Source organism: Lampetra fluviatilis, chromosome 9, assembly GCF_964198595.1.
Source record: "Lampetra fluviatilis chromosome 9, kcLamFluv1.1, whole genome shotgun sequence".
In the NCBI taxonomy this organism is placed as follows: Eukaryota; Metazoa; Chordata; class Hyperoartia; order Petromyzontiformes; family Petromyzontidae; genus Lampetra; species Lampetra fluviatilis.
The window spans coordinates 11,891,991-11,913,984 of NC_136283.1; the positions used below are offsets into that span (position 1 = coordinate 11,891,991).

Below are 21,994 nucleotides of genomic sequence, written 5' to 3' on the forward strand. Positions count from 1 at the left end.
GTAAAAGTGCATAGCTCCAGTGGCTTCCTAATAAATAGGAAAGCCACGGGACACAGCGTCTTCCTGATAATTCGGAACACAGAAACAGTTGGAGGAAGAGTTTAAAGAGGAGGCAGCAAAATAGCGATGACCGATCGACCGGCGGCACCGGGGTCGGCGAAAGTCCCTTCGGCGTCACGAGTGAGATTGTGGCGCTCGAGGCAGGGATGGTCCCGCACGAGCAATCCCACGGCCACCTCTCTAGGCGTGCGTGCGTGTGGAGGCCACTCTGTGGGATTACCTCCGCCGCGATCGCTATCAATGCGATAACCAAGCTCAATCATGAACACAGTTTGTTTACGCGAAACGTCTGTGACTGAAAACAGTTTTTTGATTTGTATTTAAGTTGGATTTGTTTATCGTTTCGTCCTGTTTTGCGGTGAGTGTTTTTTTGCCGTGGGATTCGTGTAAATATGTGTTGTTTTATCTCTGGTTTGCACATTCCCACCCCGCAATGTCCCGTAGCTGCCACCACTGCGGCGCACGGCTTTGTTCTGTTCGCTGCAGAGCCGCACCTCTAGCGCACGTGTGACTTTAAAGATTACATCCCCCCCCCCCAGCCACACACTCACACACAGAGCGCGTCAACCAGAACCACACAATGGATCACGTCGCGGAGAGCTTTCGCGTGGCTCACAAACTGAAAGCTGGGCCAGTCCTGGACTCGCCCACTCCCTAGAAGCGGACCACTGCCTCTCCTCTTTGGGCTGTGGTCGTCCTCGTAACAGAGGCTGCTGCCCTCAGTGGAGCTTTACCGGTTGGAATAGCAAAGCCCGAGTCTGAAAGCCAGATGAAGTGGCCGGTCTTCCACGATACCTCGTAGTAGTTTGCATTCCCATGCAGACGACCTACGACGGTGACGATTTCCATGATCCATAAAATTGGGGTTTTTTTGGGGTTAAATATAAATGCGTTGTTAAACCTTGTAAATGTTGTGGATTTGCTCTCCAACACACCCGCGCGCTATACTAGCAACGAATTGGTATGTTTTGCTTAGGTGACAACCCTTACTAATTGGCTGTGTCGGATGGTGGCATGTTTAACGACACATTTATATTTACGCGATCTAACCCCCCCAATAAAACCCCTATATTATAGATGATATTGGTCGCAAAAGCCTACTACGTGTTAAACCGATTTCCATGATGTCTGTCCGCAGGGGCCGGCCGACGGGTCGAGCGGCAAGTCGAGGTGCCGGTGTACATGGTGGCCAACAGCGGAGAGCGCGTGGAGTTGCCGTGCAGGCTGGGCCGGGGCACGCCGCACGGCTGGCGGAGGAACCACGTACAACTGTCTCCTTCCTCGGCCGACGGCATCACGGTGCGACGCGCCGTGCCCTCCTGCCTCTCCGCTCACCGAATTATGAAATTGACACCAAAACGACTCGAAGCCCCGTACCGTATTATACTGTATAAATCTTGACTTAAAGCTTTCGTGACTGCATGAATTCATATTCTTTGGGTCTTTCGGTAAAGCTACGTCGAATATTTTTTTAAAATACTTTTTATCAAAGAATACTGTAAAATCATTCCTAATGTGGTATATATAGAGAGGACTTACCGTAACGCTGTAGGAATCCCGAATATTTTAATTATTGCTACCTTTAGGAAAGTGTTTAGACAGTCTCCAAAGTGTAAACATGAAACGTTGGGCCAACGATACAGTGGCATGCCAATGTTGAACCAAAGTTGCATGTTTACTGGCAAGGTACTTTTATGAGACGCCCAGAGGCATATGGCTGCAGCGAACATTGATGACTGTACTGCACTGATGAGTCCTAATGAGGGTGAAACCGACCTACAGCTGCGTCTTTGTTTCCCTGCTGACTGTTGTTGGCACGGCCACATTTTCTCAACTCTTTGAGTCAGTGGTCCAAACGGCGTGGCGACACGTTCAGTTCTTTTGAACTGGTTGCCTTGGCAATGCTGAGTGCTTTTTTCACTTGCCACGTGGCACACCTGTGCTCGTTGTTCTTAAGCCAAATCAGAGTTCCTAAAATAGTGTAACCTCCAGTCGACTGTTAAACTAAACCGTGGTTCATAGTTGCTGGGAACTCGCGCGTGGAGATTTGGGCCAGGATGCCGCATCACAACAGAGCAGTGACAAAACCACTGTTAAAACGCAGAAGCGAACAAATCATCAAGTTGCAAGGAAATTATCTCTCGCATTAAAACTCGCCATGCGAAACTTGCAAGTGCGCGCATATTTTTATCTTCGCATTTTACTTTTGCCGACCCAATACGTGCGTGTTTGCTGGTGGAACGCTGGTGCCGCTTGAGGCTCCGGGTTGTGGTGCGCGCCGTGTGGCCCCTTGTCGCGCAGGTCGTTAACGACGGCAGCCGCAGCCTCGTCTTTCCCCGCGTGAGCGTCGTGCACGCCGGTACCTACAGCTGCTGCTGCGACCGCCGCGCTCGCAACAACGCCAGCGGCGGCGGGCAGAGCGTCGCGCTCCTGGTGAGAGGTAACGACCACGCGAAACCCGCCTCCCATCGCCACGCCGACCGGCTTGGAGCGCGTTCGGCAGCGCCACGGTGACCAGATGTTAACTATCACGCCAAGTATACAGGCGGCTTTCTAATAGTATCTGCGTGAGTCTCTCTCTCTCTCTGCTTGTGTGTCTGTCTATGTGTCTCCGTGTCTGTGTTTTGTCTCTCTCTCTCTCTCAAATTTAGCAATCTTTGGAAGAACTTAATCAACCAGGTAGGGTGTTGACTGTTATGTTAGCCGACTATCTGTGTTGTATTGCATTGTATTTCTAAGTTTACTAGGTTTGTTTTCTCATTCATTCGTACCTGATGACGATTGCTTGTGTTGCAATCGAAACGTCGTATTCTATTATTATTTAATTTCCTTCCACGTGACTTTACCGAAAGAACCAAAGAGTATACAGGAGGTTTCGTGGGTTCGATCCCGAACCCGGACGCATGTGTATTTTGGAAGTTTGCATGTTCTCCCCGTGGTCGTGTGGATTTTTTTCCGGCTCTTACGGGTTTTCCCTCCACAATTTAGAAACGTGCGTTTCGAGTATCTGGCTGCCGTATATGTCCACGTGATACGCCGCTTCGTTGAGCTGTCATTTGTGGCCAGGTCGCTTCTGAAATAGAGCGACATAGCGCAGTGTGGCCTTACCTGATGAATAAAAAAAACGTTTTTAGCTTCGCGTTCGCTGTTCACTGCAGAAGTCCGCGGTTGGAATCTGACAGTCTGCCCTGCTTAATACTGCGGCACTGTGTCAATAAGGGGTTGTGCATATAAATTATCTTCCCCCGTTCCTGGCAGTGGAATACCCGCTTGCAGGCCTTGTATGGCACAGGGACAGCTGCCACTGAGGGTGCCCTTCAAATAGTTTGAGATGAGTTGTGACTTGGGATGCTTTTTTGAGTTGCTGAGGCTTTTAAGCGAGCGCCCTATACTTATAAAGCTTGTTATTATTACACAGACAACAAGACACTGGCTTCACACTCATCGGCTAGTTTAGGGCACTTGTCACCGGTCACAATATACTTTCAAGCGTTTAGTTGTGTGGGTTTCCGGTCTGACCTTTGCGGGGGTTTTGAGTTACGAAGGGGTCGGCACAGCGAGGCGCACGGGAGCCAGCGGCCTTGCGTCGCGTCGGGAGGCCTCAGCGCACCAGAAGGGAATGGTGACAAGAGAGGCTTGCCGTTGGCCGGTGATGGTGCAGCCGCGCCACCACCTCGACTGTGACCCACTTCCAGCTCCCCGTAATTTTTTTTTTATGAAAACGCGTGTGCAAGTGTCCCCCCGTGTTTTATATTCAGAGTGCGATGTGCGCGCAAAGAGGGCACAGAGACTTGTATTCAGAGTTGGCCGTGTGCCTATTTCCATTAGGGGTGGGAGTTCTCACTGTTTCTTCGTCCCACTGTATTTCTCTCCGATCGGTCGGATGGAGTCTGCGGGTTGTGTGTACCTGTCAGGCCTAAATTGGACAGTGCCGCTGGTGTGATCGCAATGCCGCCGCTCGTAGTGGCTGGTTCAGCTAAACAAATCGTGGCCTTACTAACCTATATGTTCAGTCTGGGGATTATTAAAAAAAAAAACGTATTCTTAACTCTGTGTATCTCACAGAAATGAGCGCTAAACGTAAGGTTGCCCCTTTCCCGGTTTGCCTTGGTCCGTCCGGGAATTTAAATGGGTGTTTTGGTCGAAGGGATTGATTTGTATCAAGCTGTGGTGGCACTGCGTTGAACTTTTTCAATAACACAGATTTCTTCGACCTGGGCTGACTGAGAAATGTGTCCGAACTTGGTCTCCAGCGGAAAAGGTCGCCACGCGAGATTAAAAAACAACAGAACATTTAGAATTGCATTCATTTTGGCCAAAAAGCGGTGTGGGTTGCCAGATATCGAACTGCACCAGCAGAACAGAATTGGTGACATTACGGCCACTGCCTGCGACGGGCCTCTGTGTACGGTGCGTGCTGCGTGCCCGCGTGTGCCGCGCATGATGCAGTGCCACCGGCAGTGCGCGTCGCTGTGTCGAGCCAGCTGCGAGAGCCAGGCCAGCCCGCCGTCCTGAGGTGTCACGCCGATGGGATCCCACGCCCCCGAGTCACCTGGTTCAAAAATGACGAAAAGGTCGTTCCAGATCCGTACCACCACGTCAGCCTGCAAGGTGAGCACGTCGCCGCAAGAGGTCACGCTCGGGAGTAGGGGTTTTGCCACAGCATCGATCTCTACGATGCCAACGGGCGGCAGAGCAAAACTGAATTAGTACGCGATAACAACCGTCTGTTAACAACCGGCTCGCACCGATCTGAGGGACATGTCGAACAGGTTCCTTCTGCATCATGGGACCTCCTTTGCCAGTACCAAAATATGAAAATAGGGGTTTCCCCTTTTTTTCTGGAAACAAAACCTATTATCATATTTTTGTACTGGCAAAGGAGGTCCCGTGATGTAGATGCTCACCCCGAGCTCTCATTACTCTGTTAATGCATTGTCTTTGGGATGTACACCTTTTGACGTCCTCTGGTCTAACACGGTTTGAGACGAGGCTCAAAAGAAAGATGTCTCTGGTGTGGACAAATCAGTTTCAAGGACAATGCATATATTTTCAGAGTATGTTTTATGTTTTTTTTTTGCATTCTGACCACAAGCATTGTTGTTAATGCAGATATGATTCCTTGTAAAAGGTTTCAGTTTGGTGTTTTAACATCTTAACACCTGATTTGTTGCCAGAAAAAAGGGAGAAAACCTATTATCATATTTTGGTACTGCCAAAGGAGGTCCCATGATGTAGATGCTCACCTCGTGATGGAATCCCACGTTCCTATGGCGGGGCCGAGTCTCCCCCCAGGATGAATCACTGTTGACGTACCCACAAAGTGGTACGTACGTATTGACACCAGTGGGATGATGCACTGAGGTCTGTGCTCCACCATGTCACAGATTGCACTTGGTCAGCTCATCACACAAACACAAAAGGTTTGTGTGCTGTTTCTGAAAATTGCAAGATAACCAAAAAAAATCGTTATTTTTATAATAATCACAAAAAAACTAATTTACGTCAAACTGTTGATGGTGCTTACAGATTAGGCTTTCCTCAAGAGCATTGATTACATTAAGGAAACCACGTTGAAGCTTTTACCCTCACTGCCAGCGTGGTCCGAGTAAACATGGAATGGTGGCCCAACGTTCCATGCCAACGTCGGCCCAACGTTCCACGGGCAGGAGCAGCCCACGCACAATGCGAGAAGATCCCGACCATGGCATCCAAGCAGCGTGCAGCAGATCACCGTTGACCAGTGGATTAACGCATCCGTCGCATGCGCACCGCCCATCGCCCGAGCGTGTTTACTTTAGCGATGCTTTGCTATCGCAGCACGTGAATGCTCTTTGCCTCCCGCTTATAAATATGTAGATGCGCAAGCAGGGATTAGATGACCTTCGCAGGCTGCTAAGCGCCCGTGGCCACAGCCCCTGCATCAAGAATGTACGGCTCAGGGGCTATGAGAGAGACGGTGCCGGGGTCCCGAGTGAGGTTTGCGTTCCTCCGTCGCGTGGAGCCCAGCGGTCTGTGCAGAACCCCAACAGCTGGGGATGTCACGGGACCTGCTGGGACAGAGGCGTCACTGCTAATAGGATGACAGATAAGAAGAGATTTAAGTCAGAGCGACTTCGTGCTCAAATGAGCATTGAGGCATTGGTGCTCACCTCCTGTTTTTAGCCCTGCAGAGCAAGTATTGGACATTCCACATTTCTATGACTGGGGCGAGTCTATCCATAGGACAACCACATGTGACTTCCCCATGAAGTAGTCATCATTTTAAGGATCCCAGAGCAATGCCCGGTTGAGTTAGCCCCAAGCCAGGATTTGAACTTGCGACCTTCTGATTGGGAGCTACTCGCTCTACCGCCGAGACAACCAACATGATAATGCCCGCAGGTGCCTGACAACGCGAATGTTGGGATAGAACCACCGGCACGTCGCCTAACCCAAACAAAAACAACCACGGCCGTCCTCCTCGCGTGATTTTTTTTTGAAATACTTTATATTAAGTTCACTTGCTTGCTTGCTAGCGCGCTTACGACCGTGCAAATCTTTCGGTCGTTTTTTAACCCACTTTCCGTGATCCAATCGAGCTGACATTTTGCACACAGACTCGTTGTGCGTGACAATTTATATTCGTGAAAAAAAATCCCAAATTTTACACTTTTTAGGAAAAAATAAATTATATTTAATTACCAATTGCTTAATGGTGGCAGGCAATCATCTGACCCATAGGTGGCAGCCATCTCAAGCCAGAGGACGAGAAGATTCTAGCCGCCACGCATATAAAGGATTTATAGTGAAAAACTTTGTTTTTACGGGTAAATGTTTTTTTTTACCTGCGACGGCGTACACGGAGTCACCGCCAGACGAGCGGCGCTGTCGTTGCAGGCGGCGGCCAGGAGCTGCGCATCGACCACGTGCGCTACGAGGACACGGCGGCTTACACCTGCCAGGCGCACAACCCCGCCGGCACGCGGCAGCGAATCTCCTCTCTCTTCGTCAAGGACCTCCCTCTCAAGCCACGTAAGCTGCGGCGGCCGCGATCTGCGGCATCCACAGGGTGATCGCGGTCACCTGGGGGGGAGGGAGAGAAGGGGGGGGGGAGGTCGCGTCAAGGACGTCGAGAATCGCTGGGAGACTTTCTCCTGCGGGGGTGGACAAGATCCCTCAACGCACGAGAGTCGCCCGCGCCGTTGTCAGACGATACGAGTGCCAAAACAAACGAGCGGGCCTCGTTCGCTCGTTAGCTTCGGGGGCGATGGGTGGGGGGGGTTGAGAAACGCGAACCAAACACGTTCCAGCGGACATCTCGATGTCACCCAGCGTCCGTATCGCCACCGTATTCCTGCCGTTGGCACCGGTGTCGCAACATTTGTCGGCGTCGCGTGCGGCGGGAACGTCGTGACCGCGAGCTGCGTGTTTGTTGTTGTTGTTTTTGTTGTTGTTGTTGTTGTTGCTGGCGCTGTGCAGGGCCCCCCGCGAGGAGGAACGTGCTCTACGCGTTTGGCGGGGGAGGCGGCTCCGTGTCGCTGCTGGCGCCCGACTCGTGCGACGTCCTCCGTCTCGACCTCGGAGTGGAGGGCGCCGCTCCGCACGCGGTGAGGTTCCCGGCGAGCGACGCGAGTCCCGGCGGGGGTCAACGTCGGTGGCGAGCATCTGAACCGGTTTGCCCCCTAGGCTCGCTCAGCCTTGAATGAGTAGCCGGTACAGTGGGTAAGCATCGACGGTGGGGGAGGCAAAGGCGGCCCGTTGTGGAATCGGTCACCCCACCGCCTTGATTGCTGTACCGGCCTTCAAAGGTACTCGCCAACAGCACTTGCCCCAACAGTCTGGGATCTTAATCTTTGTTCTAAGTGTGTGTGTGTGTGTGCACGGGACACACGCCTGCATCAGCAGAACAATGCCCATAACCTCGTGCGCGTCGTTTTTGTCCATCGCAAGGGTGCTCGCTCACAGCACTTGCCCCAACAGTTCGGCACAGGCTATACGGGTGACCTTTGCCTTTGCGCACTCTTGTGTTGCAGGAGCGGCTCTGCGGAGACGCCGGGAAGTGCCTCTGGGGATCTGCTGTGGTCGTTGCAAACAAGTTCATTTATGTCGCCCAACCGCTGCAGAACCGCGTGGTGGTGGTGGACGTGTTCGCGCAGAAGGCCGTGCAGGTGAGACGCTCCGTCGCGCTCACCATCGCGATGCGTATCAGGGTCACGGTGGCTAAGAGATGTTAACTACTTCGCCTGGGATGCAAGAGGTCGTGGCTTCGATCCCGACCCTGACGCCTGCTGTGTATATTTGGCGCAGATTTTTCTCCGGGTCCTCCGGTTTTCCCCTCCACGTTTAGAAACACGCGTCTAGTGTATTTGACTACTATAAATTTCCACACGATGAGCCCCATCGTTGAGTTATCGTTTGTGGCGAGGTTGGTTTAGAAAAAGAGCTATACAGCTCAGTGGGCCCTTACCTGATGACGGACGCTTGTGTTGTGCCCGAAACGTCGTGATTTATTTTATTTCATACCTACGTGACTTTACCGAAAGAACCAAAGAGTAGAACAAAAATAGTTAAAGTTTAGTGCGTCGTCGCGACGCCGAGCGTTGTTATTGCAGCGCATCGACAAACAAACCACAGCGGTGCATGACTCCGCCTGGGGATCGGCACTCGGTCTCTGCGGCTGAGCTCCATCCCCCCCCCCCCGGCCGTGCCGCACCCGGGAGTCGCGCGCATTGCCCGCGACCTAAGGACGTCGACGACCTCTGCTCCTCCGCACCGGTCCGGCGAAAGTCGAGCCCGAGGCGGGCCTTGCGAACTCGCGGGCGAGAGGTTGACGCGGTCCGCGCGCTCCGCAATTGCAGGTCATCCCTACGGTGCCGTCCCCCGGGCATCTGGTGTACGAGGCGGCGAGGGATCGCGTCTGGGTCCTGAGCGCCGCTCGCAATCGATCGGCGGGTCAATCTCTGCAGGTGAGGAGATGACGGCAGCCGTTGCCGGCAGCTGGAGGTCGCGGCGCTCGCTTGGAGGTCACGGCGCTCGCTTGGAGGCTGCGAGCGAGCGAGGGCCCTCCGAAGCAGGGGTAGCGGTGCGGCAGTGGGGCCCCAGGGGTCGTTAGGTCCACTGGGAGCTGCTGCTCCCACCTGGCACGGGTTGACAATTCCACTTACACGTCACGTGTGGTGTTTTGTGTCCACAGCGTATTCAATGCGAATCAGCCACGAGCTGTCAGGGTCAGTGTGAGGGAGGGACAACAACGGGCAACAGATTTGAATGCTCGTCCCGTTCCGTCCGATGAGAACGTCCCACATTTTCTCCCGTCTCGGGTGAACGTGAGACAAAATAGCAGACACCATACGGTACACGAGGGGTACAGCACACAAAAGACACAACTTTGGTTAAGTTTGTTTAACCAGGTGAGAATCCAAGAGACCAGGTTAGTCTAATTTGCAAAAGTTACCCGAGTCGCCTAGTTGAAAACTAAGGACTAAACTTAAAAAAAACGTATCAGGTAAGGCTCACTGAGCTACATAGCTCTCTTTTCCAATAATGGCTCAACGACGTGGCTTATCACGAGAACATTTATAGCAGCCAAATACTCTTGACAAAAGCAACAACATAAAAACAACAATGAAGCAAACAGAAATCAGAGCAATGACAACCAAATGTATTAAAACAAGCATCTGAAGAGACAAATTGTGGTGCATGACAAGTCAAGACGAGAGTGGGAGAAGCGGCAGCTCACAGAGCAGCCACGTCACTGCAAACCAAGTGAGACAAAGAAGGCAGCAGGTAATTCCAGGCCCACGTGCAGTGAGAACATAAAAAAAACGAATCTGAATAAATCTTCTCACTGCACCTTCAGTAGCCTCGGCAAGAGCGCATCTCCTTGCCTGCCTTCCTGCTCTGCTCTGCACTGCACCTTGTTACATTCTTAATGCAATCTCCGCCGTAGTTATCTCGTAAAATGGTGAAAGCGTCAACCATCTCGCGTGTTCCCGAAGGCACCCCGTTGGAAATGAACTGCGGCAAATGATTGCTGATAACTTTGACAGAACAGGCTGCGATGTGAGACCACAAAGATAAAGGTGAGAGACAGCGAGAGAGAGAGAGAGAGAAAAGTAATCTACAACAAGTTCCACGAACGAAAAGGTAACCCATTTGTTGGAGGGAGAGAAATTGGAAAACACAACAGGGTTGTTGATTGTCGATGGAGTGGGGTGGGGGGTCAAGGCGGTGACATGAGAGAGAGAGAGCAGCAGAGAGAGAGAGAGAGAGCAGCAGAGAGAGAGAGGGCGGCATGGAGCGCTTTTGGAAGACCGCATTTTGATCTCGAGCGATGGGGCCGAAACAAGAACGTCCCTGGACCGGTGGACGTTACCTGCTGTGACATACGGATCCGAAATGCTGACCCCCCCCCTCACCCCCCCACCGATGAAGACGATTTAATAAGAGCTGAAGAGTACACAACAAAAAACAAGAACCGCTATTCGCCACAAAGTGGCGGTGACGTCACCACGGCGCTTGTGCCAGGCTATGTGCACGTTAAAGCCACGTGAAGTGTCGAACACCCGCAGGCAGGATGTCACCGGACAGACCCAGCAGGTGCCATGTTGACTGATTGAGATGACTGCACCACCTGTGCCCCCTACTGCGCCAAGAGTACACACACACACAAAGATCCCCGTATAGCCTTAACATACTGTTGGGGCAAGTGCTGTTAGCGAGCACCTATGAAAGCCAGAACAGCACACGCAGGGGTGGGTGGCCAGCTCCACACCCAGCCGCTTTTGTCTCCCTAGTGGTGATGTTTTTACGCACCGCACCAGTTACTCATTTGAGGCTGAGTCGATCTAGGGGAGGCCCAGGACCAGTTCAGATAATCTTCACCGATGTTGGCCGTGAGTGGGAATCGAACTCGGGTCGCCAGGTTCATAGCGCAGCGCGCGAACTGCTACACTACCGCACCCACACACACACACATTGAGAGTGGCATGCTGGAAATTAAACGGAGCGACTTGAAGGAGGAAATCCACGGATCAGAGGTCAAATGCAAATTGGAGAAGCCCGCGGTTGACTGTTTAAAAAAAATAAGTCGGAGCGGGAAGGCGTGATGATGGCCGACGGATGAGATGCTTGATGGGACGGCGGCCGTTCCGTCAAAAACGAGCCTCACATGACAGCTGATGTGTTACTTCCCAGCCTGTCAACAATCCTGGGAATAAAAAAAAATCGTTAGCAACTCGGTTGAATCGTGCACATAAATACTCTTCACTCCTCAACTACATTCGCTCGCTTAAGTTGTTCCCTGGTTCGAGACTCTCGCCGCGAGCCGCTAGTTCTTCGTCTCAATGCGAATCGGCCTCGGGGAGAACCCAGGACCGGTTCAGACCGTCGTCACCGGCGTTTGGCCGTGAGCGGGAATCGAACTCCGGTCACCGGGTTCGTAGCGCGGAGCGCGCGCACGCACGCGGCGAGGGTGTGCAGGGGCGGTGTGTGGGCAGCGGCGCAGACAGCAGCCTCTCTCTCTCTCAGTGATCGATTCACTTCATAAGCCCAGCCACACATTTCACGCTGGATGTATCCCTCTTGAAATGTCAGCGGTGCCCTTTTTCTTCTTATTTATTTGTTGTGTATATTGACTCCGCGGCGTGTCGGTCATTGGGGTTGTGCGGCCGTACTTTTTCAGCACCGGTGACGATTATGTGAAGCGGTCCTGGGCCTCCTCTGGGTCGACTCAGCCTCAAATGAGTACCTGGTGCGATGTGTAAACATCCGTCAAAAGGGAAACAAAGGCAGCCGGGCGTGATGCTGACCACCCACCCCCTCGTGTGCCGTCCCTGCCTTCATAGGTGCTAGCTAACAGCACTTGCCCCTACAGTCTGTTAAGGCTACAGGCGGGATCTTTGTCTTTGTGACGGTACTTCATCGCACAGGCCAATGTGGGTTGGTAAAGGGAGGCTTGAGACCAGTGCAGGTTTCACCCCCCCCCCCCTCCCTGAGTTTACTGTGGCCAGGCTCACGGTTCAGTGCGCTAATCGCTGTGTATTCATTCACTTTGCAGTCCTTCTGAACGACACGGTGTTCAATATAAAAATCTGATTTTAATTTTATTTTCAACACAGTTGCTGAGCACGGGCCCATTGGTCCAAAACGTCAAACGTCCCGCAAAAAAAAAAACATCGTCAAAGTTCTAATAGATACGCGTTTACGCATTTGTGGAAACTGAGCAAGGTTATGATAGCAGCTTGGGGAGAAGAGACGACAGGAGTTAGGAATTCCCTCGGGAAGAAGCAGCAGAAGGAAAGAGAGGGCGAGGTGACCTGCAAAGTGTGGCGGTGGACCGCACGCACATCGTGCGACGCTCGCGACAGACAAAGCTCTCGCCAGCGCAGCTAGGCGTGAGCCCGCGGCGCTGTGTCGGCAGGTCATCCACGAGGCCTCCAGCGGTGGCAGCGGCCACGGCCGTCGCAGCGAGACGCTGCCGGGCACCGCCTGCTCGTCCCTGCGCGACCTCCACATCCCCTCGTCCCCCCTCCTCCCCGCGGCACGGTGAGCCCCCACCTCCAACCCCCCCACCTCCAACCTCCACCTCCAACCCCCCCTCCAACCCAACCCCCCCACCTCCAACCCCCACCTCCAACCCCCCCACCTCCAATCTCCACCTCCAACCCAACCCCCCCACCTCCAACCCCCACCTCCAACCCCCCCACCTCCAACCTCCACCTCCAACCCCCCCTCCAACCCAACCCCCCCACCTCCAACCCCCACCTCCAACCCCCCCACCTCCAATCTCCACCTCCAACCCAACCCCCCCACCTCCAACCCCCACCTCCAACCCCCCCACCTCCAATCTCCACCTCCAACCCCCCCTCCAACCCAATCCCCCCATCTCCAACCCCCACCTCCAACCCCCACCTCCAACCCCCCACTCCAACCCCCCCTCCAACCCCCACCTCCAACCCACACCTCCAACCCCCCCCAACCCCCCCCTCCAACCCCCACCTCCAACCCCCACCTCCAATCCCCTCCAACCCCCACCTCCAACCCCCCACTCCAACCCCCACCTCCAACCCCCCTCCAAACCCCCCTCCAACCCCCCACTCCAACCCCCCCTCCAACCCCCACCTCCAACCCCCACCTCCAACCCCCACTCCAACCCCACCTCCAACCCCCCCCCAACCCCCACCTCCAACCCCCCCCTCCAACCCCCACCTCCAACCCCCCACTCCAACCCCCCCTCCAACCCCCACCTCCAACCCCCACCTCCAACCCCCACTCCAACCCCACCTCCAACCCCCCCCCAACCCCCACCTCCAACCCCCCCCCAACCCCTCCCCTCCAACCCCCTCCCCTCCAACCCCCCCCAACCCCCACCTCCAACCCCCCCCAACCCCCACCTCCAACCCCCCCCAACCCCACCTCCAACCCCCACCTCCAACCCCCCTCCAACCCCCACCTCCAACCCCCCCCAACCCCACCTCCAACCCCCCCCCAACCCCTCCCCTCCAACCCCCTCCCCTCCAACCCCCCCCAACCCCCACCTCCAACCCCCCCCAACCCCCACCTCCAACCCCCCCCAACCCCACCTCCAACCCCCACCTCCAACCCCCCTCCAACCCCCACCTCCAACCCCCCCCAACCCCACCTCCAACCCCCACCTCCAACCCCCTCCCCTCCAACCCCCCCTCCAACTCCGCCCTCCCCCTCCCTGACCCCGGACTGACCACTGCGCCCTGCCCGCCTCTGGGTGCCGAGCAGGGCAGGGTCAATACCACGCCGCCATCAACATCCACGGGGAAATTAAACCGGGGGGCCCTTCCCTCGAATGGGCCCCGGCACTCTCACTCGCAGGCAGCGAGCAAATAAACGCGGCGATTCTAATAAACGACACCATCGCCTCCATTTCCACTTCCCTGTCCGTAGAGAAGTTTACCAAATGGGAGGAGGGGTGTGAGTGGTGTGTGGGCGAGATGCAGCAGAGCGTGGCATGGACATGCTCATGGGCACCAGAAATCACTCTCCCAGACTCTCGTATTTGGCTACAGTATTGTGTGGATACATCCGACTCGGCGCCTCTCTGTGTGTAGTTTGCATGTTGTTTCTGTGTGGAGTTATTGTACGTTTCTCTGTGTGCGCAGTGTATATGTTTCTGTGTGTCTGTGTGGAGTTTGTATGTTCTCTCTGTGTGGAGTTTGTATGTTCTCTCTGTATGTAGTTTGTATGTTCTCTCTATCGCTGTTCTGCATGGGTTGTCTGCTGGGTCCTCGGTTTCCTCCCATGGCCGACACACCCCCACACACATCCCAATGCTGACAGAAGTCCTGCAAATTACTCGTCTAGCATCACACACGGAGAGCAGCAGCAGCAGCAGCATTGCCCCCTGCTGCGAAAACTTGGCAAGACTCCCTCCCCACCCCCCTGAAAGAAAGTCTTGAGGCTTCGTGACGCCTTCCTGGCTTAAGAAGCGTAACAATAATAATAATCATCATCATGTGTTTGTGTTGTTAATAAATCCAGCCCTACAGGTAACATGTTGGACATGCCTCTGTTAAACCGACATAAACCGACATCACACGAGGTGCGGTAACATCAAACAAAACAAAGCGTCAACGATATCAATCTTGATTCGGAGCTTTCGTGACTGCAGGAATCCATACTCTTTGGTTCTTTCGGTAAAGTCACGGAGGTATAAAATAAAATAAATCACGACGTTTCGGGCGCAACACAAGCGTCCGTCAAAGCTTTCCCACCTGATGACGGACGCTTGTGTTGCGCCCGAAACGTCGTGATTTATTTTATACCTACGTGACTTTACCGAAAGAACCAAAGAGTAACGATCACATTCATTGGGAGGTGTACATTTAATTAACTGTCGAGTGTGTTGTCATTTGACGAGGCTGATTGGTATTAGCACGGATATTGTACAGACCCTAACTACCGGACATCTGGTGAAACGACTGGACATCTTTGAAAAAAGACCCTCATAGCTAATCGGATTCCTCCAGTACAGAACAATATTCAGTTTGATAATTGTTTTTTACCCTTATATCTGGCAACTAAACTGACACCTTTTTACAAGGAGTCATGTTTGCATAGACCGCAATACCTGCAGTCATAATACAAACAAAAGACATAACTCTGATAATATGCACTGTCCTTGAAGTTGATTGGTCCACACCCGAGACAGCTTTCCTTAGAGCCTAGCCAGATAGATGAGGTTCCCATAGAATATTCAGTTTCTGAGTCCAAACCGCTGAGCAGCATCAACCTGCGTGCGGCCCTTCGCGGACGCGGTGTCGCGGTCTGGGTGAACGTCTGCAGGTTCGGGCTCCTCGCCTGCTCCCGACGTCCGCTCATCTACAAGGTGGACCTGCTGCGCCTGCGGCTGGCGCGGCGCGTGAGCCTCGCGCCCTGGGGCTGCGTGCCACGCGCCGTCGCCTTCTCGCCGCGCGGCGGGCGCTACGTGGTGGCGTGCGCCGGGCGCCGTGCTGGCGGTCACCGGCGTCGTGGTGGCGGCGCAGCGTTCGCGCAGCTCGTGTTGGACGCCGTCACGGACGCGGTGTTGGGGCGCAACGGCGGCGCCGCCGGAACGCCCCACGTCTCTCCCGACGGGCGCCACGTCGTCAGCGTGGCGAGCGAGCGTTCGTCGCAGCCGTCGCCGCGGGCTCGTCGCTCCGTGAGCCTCGAAGCGAACTCCGCAAAGAACCGGAGCGGTGGCGGTGGTGCGTCTCGGCCGGCGCCGTGCGATCCGGACGGTGCGGGTGACTTCGTGCGTAGCCGCCCACTGCACGCTTCTTGCGCTTATCGCTCGGGAAGCATCGTGCACGTGCAGACGTTGTCCGCCGCGGGGGAAACCGTGGAGGGGTTTGTGTTGCGCACGCGGCTGGCCGTCTCTGGGGTGCTGTTCCAGCCAGCGTGGAGGTCTGGGTACGGCTACAACGTCTACGTCGGACTCAGAGATCGGCCCGACCTGCTCCTCATCGAGCCACAAACAGGGAATTGGAGTTTCATTTCAACGAGCAAATTCGTGCCAAAAAACCCAGCGCATGACCAAAGAACTGTAGGGGTCAATATAAGGGAAACCATTGACGCGGGAAAACTCCAGCAGGACCCGTTGAAGCATTTTTCTCGTTCGTTGCCAGTGCTGGAAGGGTTGAGAATTGGCCAAGGGCCCCCAGCGGCGAGGCAGACTTTGGCGGCCGAGTGGCAACTCGTGGACACTGGCTTGTTTGGGCAGCACCTTCTCCGCTGGGGCAAGCAAACTCTCATCGTGCTGGAAGCGGAGCCGTGGAGAGTGAGCTGCTGGCTGTCCTGGAAGCATGTTCCCGACGCCGTCGTCTGGATTGCAGAAGACTAGAAGACGGCGAACAGTGAAATGAGACCTTTCTTATCGTTGGGGGTTCGTGTAGATAAATTAAAACAATAATATATGTACTGTAATATACTTGGTAATTGGTGACATGCTTTTCATCAAAGTGTAATATTTTTAACTCTTACCATGCCATCATTGTATTGTACATAGTGTGTGCTGCCACTGCATATCGACTGCACAAAGACCGTCACACCAGAGCAGCGCCTCGTGTCAGGGAATGGTCCCCGGAAGGTGATACCGCAGAACGACTTCCGAAGAACGCTTCGATCTAGCCTCTGGCACAGCAGCAGTAACACGGAGTTAAACAACAACTCAACGCATCGGACGATAACAATGTGGCCTTCCACGGGGAAAAATGTCGATGGGATAGGCAAGGATTCAAGCAATGGCCCTTATAGCACCAGAGATGCATAAAAGCAAGCACGTGATATGAACAATTGCCATTTGCCCGATGCGTCGCCTGTTATATATGTTTTTTCTTTGTAAGGCCACAATGTCGTTGAAGATTTTTATTGTCTGCGCTTGTGCACCACTGCCAACGCGGATGGGTGCTTCCCTTCACGCGCGTGAAAGGGCATGGCGATCTGAAACTCTCCACGTGAGCTTCAGTCGAGTGCATTTGCTCCATGGGACTCCAGACTCGCGCTGTCCCTGTGTAATGTACACCTGCGTTTACAAACTCAATTGGACACTGCGTCTTCCTGACTGAGCATAAGTCTGCAAGGCAGAGATAGAGAGGCCGGTGGCACGGCAGCACTTGTTGATGTGTACATATAAAGTGCGGGGTTTTATTGGGGACTAAACGCTTTGAACGACTGTGCTTGCTCTCTCTCTCTCTCTGATGGGTGTTTTCAATTCTGCTGGTTCACGTTGGCCTGGAATTACAAATGGACAGCAGATTCAAATAGAATTCACATGCGTGCTGAGATATGCAAAGGAAGCTCATGTATTACCCCCAGAATGCTCTACTGCAGCACTCGTTGAGGGTTTTCTTTTACGTATTGGTGCTCCGAGATGGAATTAACCAAACGGGTGACGTGATTTGTTTCGGATTTTTCAACGAAGGTTGAAAGCGTTCGTGCATATGAGCACTCTGTTGTTGTGTGATGGGATGGCACGATACCTCTCGTCAAGATGATTCAATACGAACGGTTGGACGAACGGTTGAGTTGCCAAGAGGGACATTTCAAAGAAGAATCGCCAAATTAATGGAAGAGTCGCCGAAAATTGTTGACCAATAAAGCCAGCGCTATGAGGATGAGCCTTTGCCGTGATGGTGCAATTGGCGTCATCTCGCACCGTCACGCGACACGCGCAATATGACACCACTTCGATGTACATCTTGAAACACAACGCTGTTATCGATAAATGGATATGCGTGAGGACTCATGTATGTTGGAAAGCATTTACAGAATCCGTGATAATGACTTGGTCATAGGCACTGGCGGAGCCAGTGGGGGGGGGTGGCACGTGTCCCCCCCCCAATGACCCGATCTAAATCCCTAATTTCGATCGGATCATTGGGGTTTATTAGTAATAAATCGGCATTTTGCGACCCCCACTGCCACTGTGTAGCATATAATTATGTGCCAGGGACTCTATGAGATGATAAGACAATAGTCTGAGTCCATAATTGGCAATAAGTAATGGCAAAGCAGTTATAAGTGACTCCGAATTGTGCGCAGATGCGTATACAGTACACGACTTCCCTGAAGGCATTCACCTTCAGCGAGCGCGATGCCGATCACACAACGCGGTTCGAATTCGACCCTCGATCGATGCCTGCGCCATCGCCGCACACGCGTCGAATAAAAAGTAAGGTACAAGTCCTTACTTACTAACAACTCCTATCATTCACCATTGGAACCTCATTTGCCAGTAAAAAATATGATATATTTTTTTACCCTTCTATCTGGCAACAAAACTGACACATTTTTTGCAAGGAGTCATGTTTGCATAGACCACAATACCTGCAGTCATAATGCAAACATGACTCCTTGTAAAAAAGGTGTCAGTTTTGTTGCCAGATAGAAGGGTAAAAAAACAATTATCAACTCCTATCATTTTTCATTGCTGGCAGGGTTGCCCCCCCCTCCCTAAAAATTGTGGCTCCGCCATTGATTACACCCATTGGCAATCGGGCTGAGATCATAAGTTTGCTGCATTCTAGAACCAGATCTAATCAGACGTGAAGGCGCGCCACGGTAGCGAGATGTTAACTACATCGCCTGGTATATAGGAGGAGGTCGTGGGTTCGAACCCGACCCTGACGCCTGCTGTATATTTGGAGTTTGCATGTATTCCACGTTTTCGCGTGGATTTATCTCCGGGTCCTCCCGGGTTTCCCTCCACATTTAGAAACATGCGTTCAGAGTATTTGGCTGCTATAAATGTCCGATTGATAAGCCACTTCGATGAGCTATCATTTGTAGCCAAGTCGCTTGTTGAAAAAGAGCTGTATAGTTCAGTGGGGTTTACCGGGTAAAAAGAATAGAAAGCATCGCATTGAAACTTGTGTTTCTTCTTATCAGTGTAAGCTCAGTTGTGAGACACAGGTGCTTGGCCCTGTAAGCTGCTGAGCCTCCCTCTCACTGCAGGCTGATTGCGCGAGCTGATATCCTTCACTGCCACTGAGAATCCCCATTGATTGGGAGAGGTTTGTGCTGCCCCGGGAACAAAGTGCACATTCTCGACGCTGACAATGTTGTCTCGAAATGTTGTCTCAAAAGAATGGCTCTTGTTGTTGTATCGTCAGGCTGTTCTCTGTAGCACTTCTGGGCAAAGTTTGTGGCTTGCAGTTGCCGAGTTATTTTGTTGTTGAAAAGTTCCAAAAGGGCCCCGATGTTTCAGGCTGTCGCACATAAACAACTTCGAAACTTTTGCATTTCCCACGATCATTCGCTGCCAAAGTAAACTTTGCGTTCGTTTTCATTGAGGGTTCATTGTGCATCTGAACGCGGTGGTGGCTGTGCCTGAATTATGTCTTACCATGCACAACCCCGTGACAGAATGGCCACGTTCTTCGTTTCTGATTGCACTAGAATGGATGTGAAATGTTCAGATTCTTGTTTTATGCATATTTATTGTTTACACTTGTACAGAGACCGGTTATTTTTCATGTACGGTATTCATTAAAACAATGTCACCTGGAATATCCCGTGAGATGGAACATCTCATTTGCATGGGCGGCCCAGGATTGTTTAAAGCGATGGGTAATCCAGCCAGGTGGCTCAGCAGTGGAGCAAGCGGCGCGCAATTGGAAAGGTTGCGCGTTCAAATCCTGGCTGAAGGTTGACTCAGCCCATCACCTATCACCTCCGGGTTCGACATAAAATAGGTACCACTTTGTGGGAAAATTCAACAATGGTTGCCCCACGGATTGACCCACCCCGGCCGCACACAGATGTGGAATGTCCCGCCACTAGGTCAGGACTGCAAACAGGAGATGAACAACCGCCTTCATTGCTCATTCGAGCAGCAGGAGACCACTTTGGCTTCGATGGACAGGCGGGGGTTGTGACACCAGCCCCGCGAGACCCTGACTGGGCCACAACTCGGTGGGTTCGGAGCTCTTCCTCTTAACGCCCCTCCCCTCCCCACGCTCAAAGTGGACACCTTTATTAATTTATGTACAGTAGTTTACAATTAAGATGATTAATTAATCGTATCCACCCGCAATTCCTAATGTGAGGACAAAGCGAACCCCTGCCTCCCCCCCCCCCCAAACATAGAAGTCGAACTGTGCACGTGTGAGAGGGAGCGGTGGCGCAGTGGTTAGCGTACTACGCTACGAGCCTCAGCCAGCCCGAGTTTGATTACCGACCAAAAAGGCGATAACGCCAGTAGCGAATATCTGCAGCGTTCTTGGACCTCCCCTAGGTGGACTCGGCCTCAAATGAGTGTTTGTGCTGTGTGGGGAGCGGTAGTGGAGCGATTAGCACGCTGCGCTATGAACCTGGCGACCCAGGTTCGATTCCCGCTCATGGCCAACAACAAGTGACGATTATCTGAACCAGTCCTGGGCCTCCCCTAGATCGGCTCAGCCTCAAATGAGTACCTGGTGTGGTGTATAAACGTCACCACTGGGGTGACAAAGGCGGTCGAGTACCTTGCTTGCTTTCATAGGTGCTCGCTAACAGCAACAGTCTGTTAAGGCTACACGGGGGATTATTTGTCTTTGTGTGGAGAGTATGCGCAAAAGCAATGAGGAGACAAAGGCGGCCGGGCGTGGTGTTGGCCGCCTCCGACCCCTTCCCCCCCCCTCCCAGTACGTTATCCTGACCTTAATAGGTGCTCGCAAAAAGCACTTGTCCTATCAGTCTGCACAGCTATCGGGGGCACCTTTGTCTTTATGGCACGCAGTGAATGAGTGAGTGGCGTTGTGGCGGAGGGGGCGGAACGAGGGTTGCCACTTGTTCCAGCACACAGACCAAGCCCGTCCCTGGCCAGCCTCGGTCTGTCATCAAAACTGTGCAGTTTTACCGTCGTAAAAGTTCAACGCGGCAAATATAACCGTACCGGCATCAGCATTTCGCCAGGTTTAACACGGCAATCACCAGGTTTAACACGGCAATCACCAGGTTTAACACAGTAATCACCAGGTTTAACACGGTAATCACCAGGTTTAACACGGTAATCACCAGGTTTAACACGGTAATCACCAGGTTTAACACGGCAATCACCAGGTTTAACACGGTAATCACCAGGTTTAACACGGTAATCACCAGGTTCAACACGGTAATCACCAGGTTTAACACGACAATCACCAGGTTTAACACGGTAATCACCAGGTTTAACACGGCAATCACCAGGTTTAACACGGTAATCACCAGGTTTAACACGGTAATCACCAGGTTTAACACGGCAATCACCAGGTTTAACACGGTAATCACCAGGTTTAACACGGTAATCACCAGGTTTAACACGGTAATCACCAGGTTTAACACGGTAATCACCAGGTTTAACACGACAATCACCAGGTTTAACACGGTAATCACCAGGTTTAACACGGCAATCACCAGGTTTAACACGGTAATCACCAGGTTTAACACGGCAATCACCAGGTTTAACACGGTAATCACCAGGTTTAACACGGTAATCACCAGGTTTAACACGGTAATCACCAGGTTTAACACGGTAATCACCAGGTTTAACACGGCAATCACCAGGTTTAACACGGTAATCACCAGGTTTAACACGGTAATCACCAGGTTTAACACGGTAATCACCAGGTTTAACACGGCAATCACCAGGTTTAACACGGCAATCACCAGGTTTAACACGGTAATCACCAGGTTTAACACGGTAATCACCAGGTTTAACACGGTAATCACCAGGTTTAACACGGTAATCACCAGGTTTAACACGGTAATCACCAGGTTTAACACGGCAATCACCAGGTTTAACACGGCAATCACCAGGTTTAACACGGTAATCACCAGGTTTAACACGGTAATCACCAGGTTTAACACGGTAATCACCAGGTTTAACACGGCAATCACCAGGTTTAACACGGCAATCACCAGGTTTAACACGGTAATCACCAGGTTTAACACGGTAATCACCAGGTTTAACACGGTAATC

The 21,994-nt window shown here is 52.6% G+C and overlaps 1 protein-coding gene across 1 annotated transcript in view; it reads left to right on the top strand.

Annotated features, from left to right (window-relative positions):
* LOC144934202 (follistatin-related protein 4-like) overlaps nt 1-18,235 on the top strand; it is a 39,479-nt gene extending 21,244 nt beyond the window's left edge. Inside the window, exons 3-11 of the mRNA XM_078859784.1 lie at nt 1,199-1,359; nt 2,362-2,500; nt 4,510-4,671; nt 6,940-7,074; nt 7,522-7,649; nt 8,076-8,210; nt 8,901-9,008; nt 12,464-12,588; nt 15,361-18,235. Coding sequence (XP_078715910.1) covers nt 1,199-1,359; nt 2,362-2,500; nt 4,510-4,671; nt 6,940-7,074; nt 7,522-7,649; nt 8,076-8,210; nt 8,901-9,008; nt 12,464-12,588; nt 15,361-16,396 — 2,129 coding nt within the window. The 3' untranslated portion in view covers nt 16,397-18,235. The remainder of the gene's footprint in view (nt 1-1,198; nt 1,360-2,361; nt 2,501-4,509; nt 4,672-6,939; nt 7,075-7,521; nt 7,650-8,075; nt 8,211-8,900; nt 9,009-12,463; nt 12,589-15,360) is intronic.
* The last annotated feature ends 3,759 nt before the right edge of the window (nt 18,236-21,994 follow it).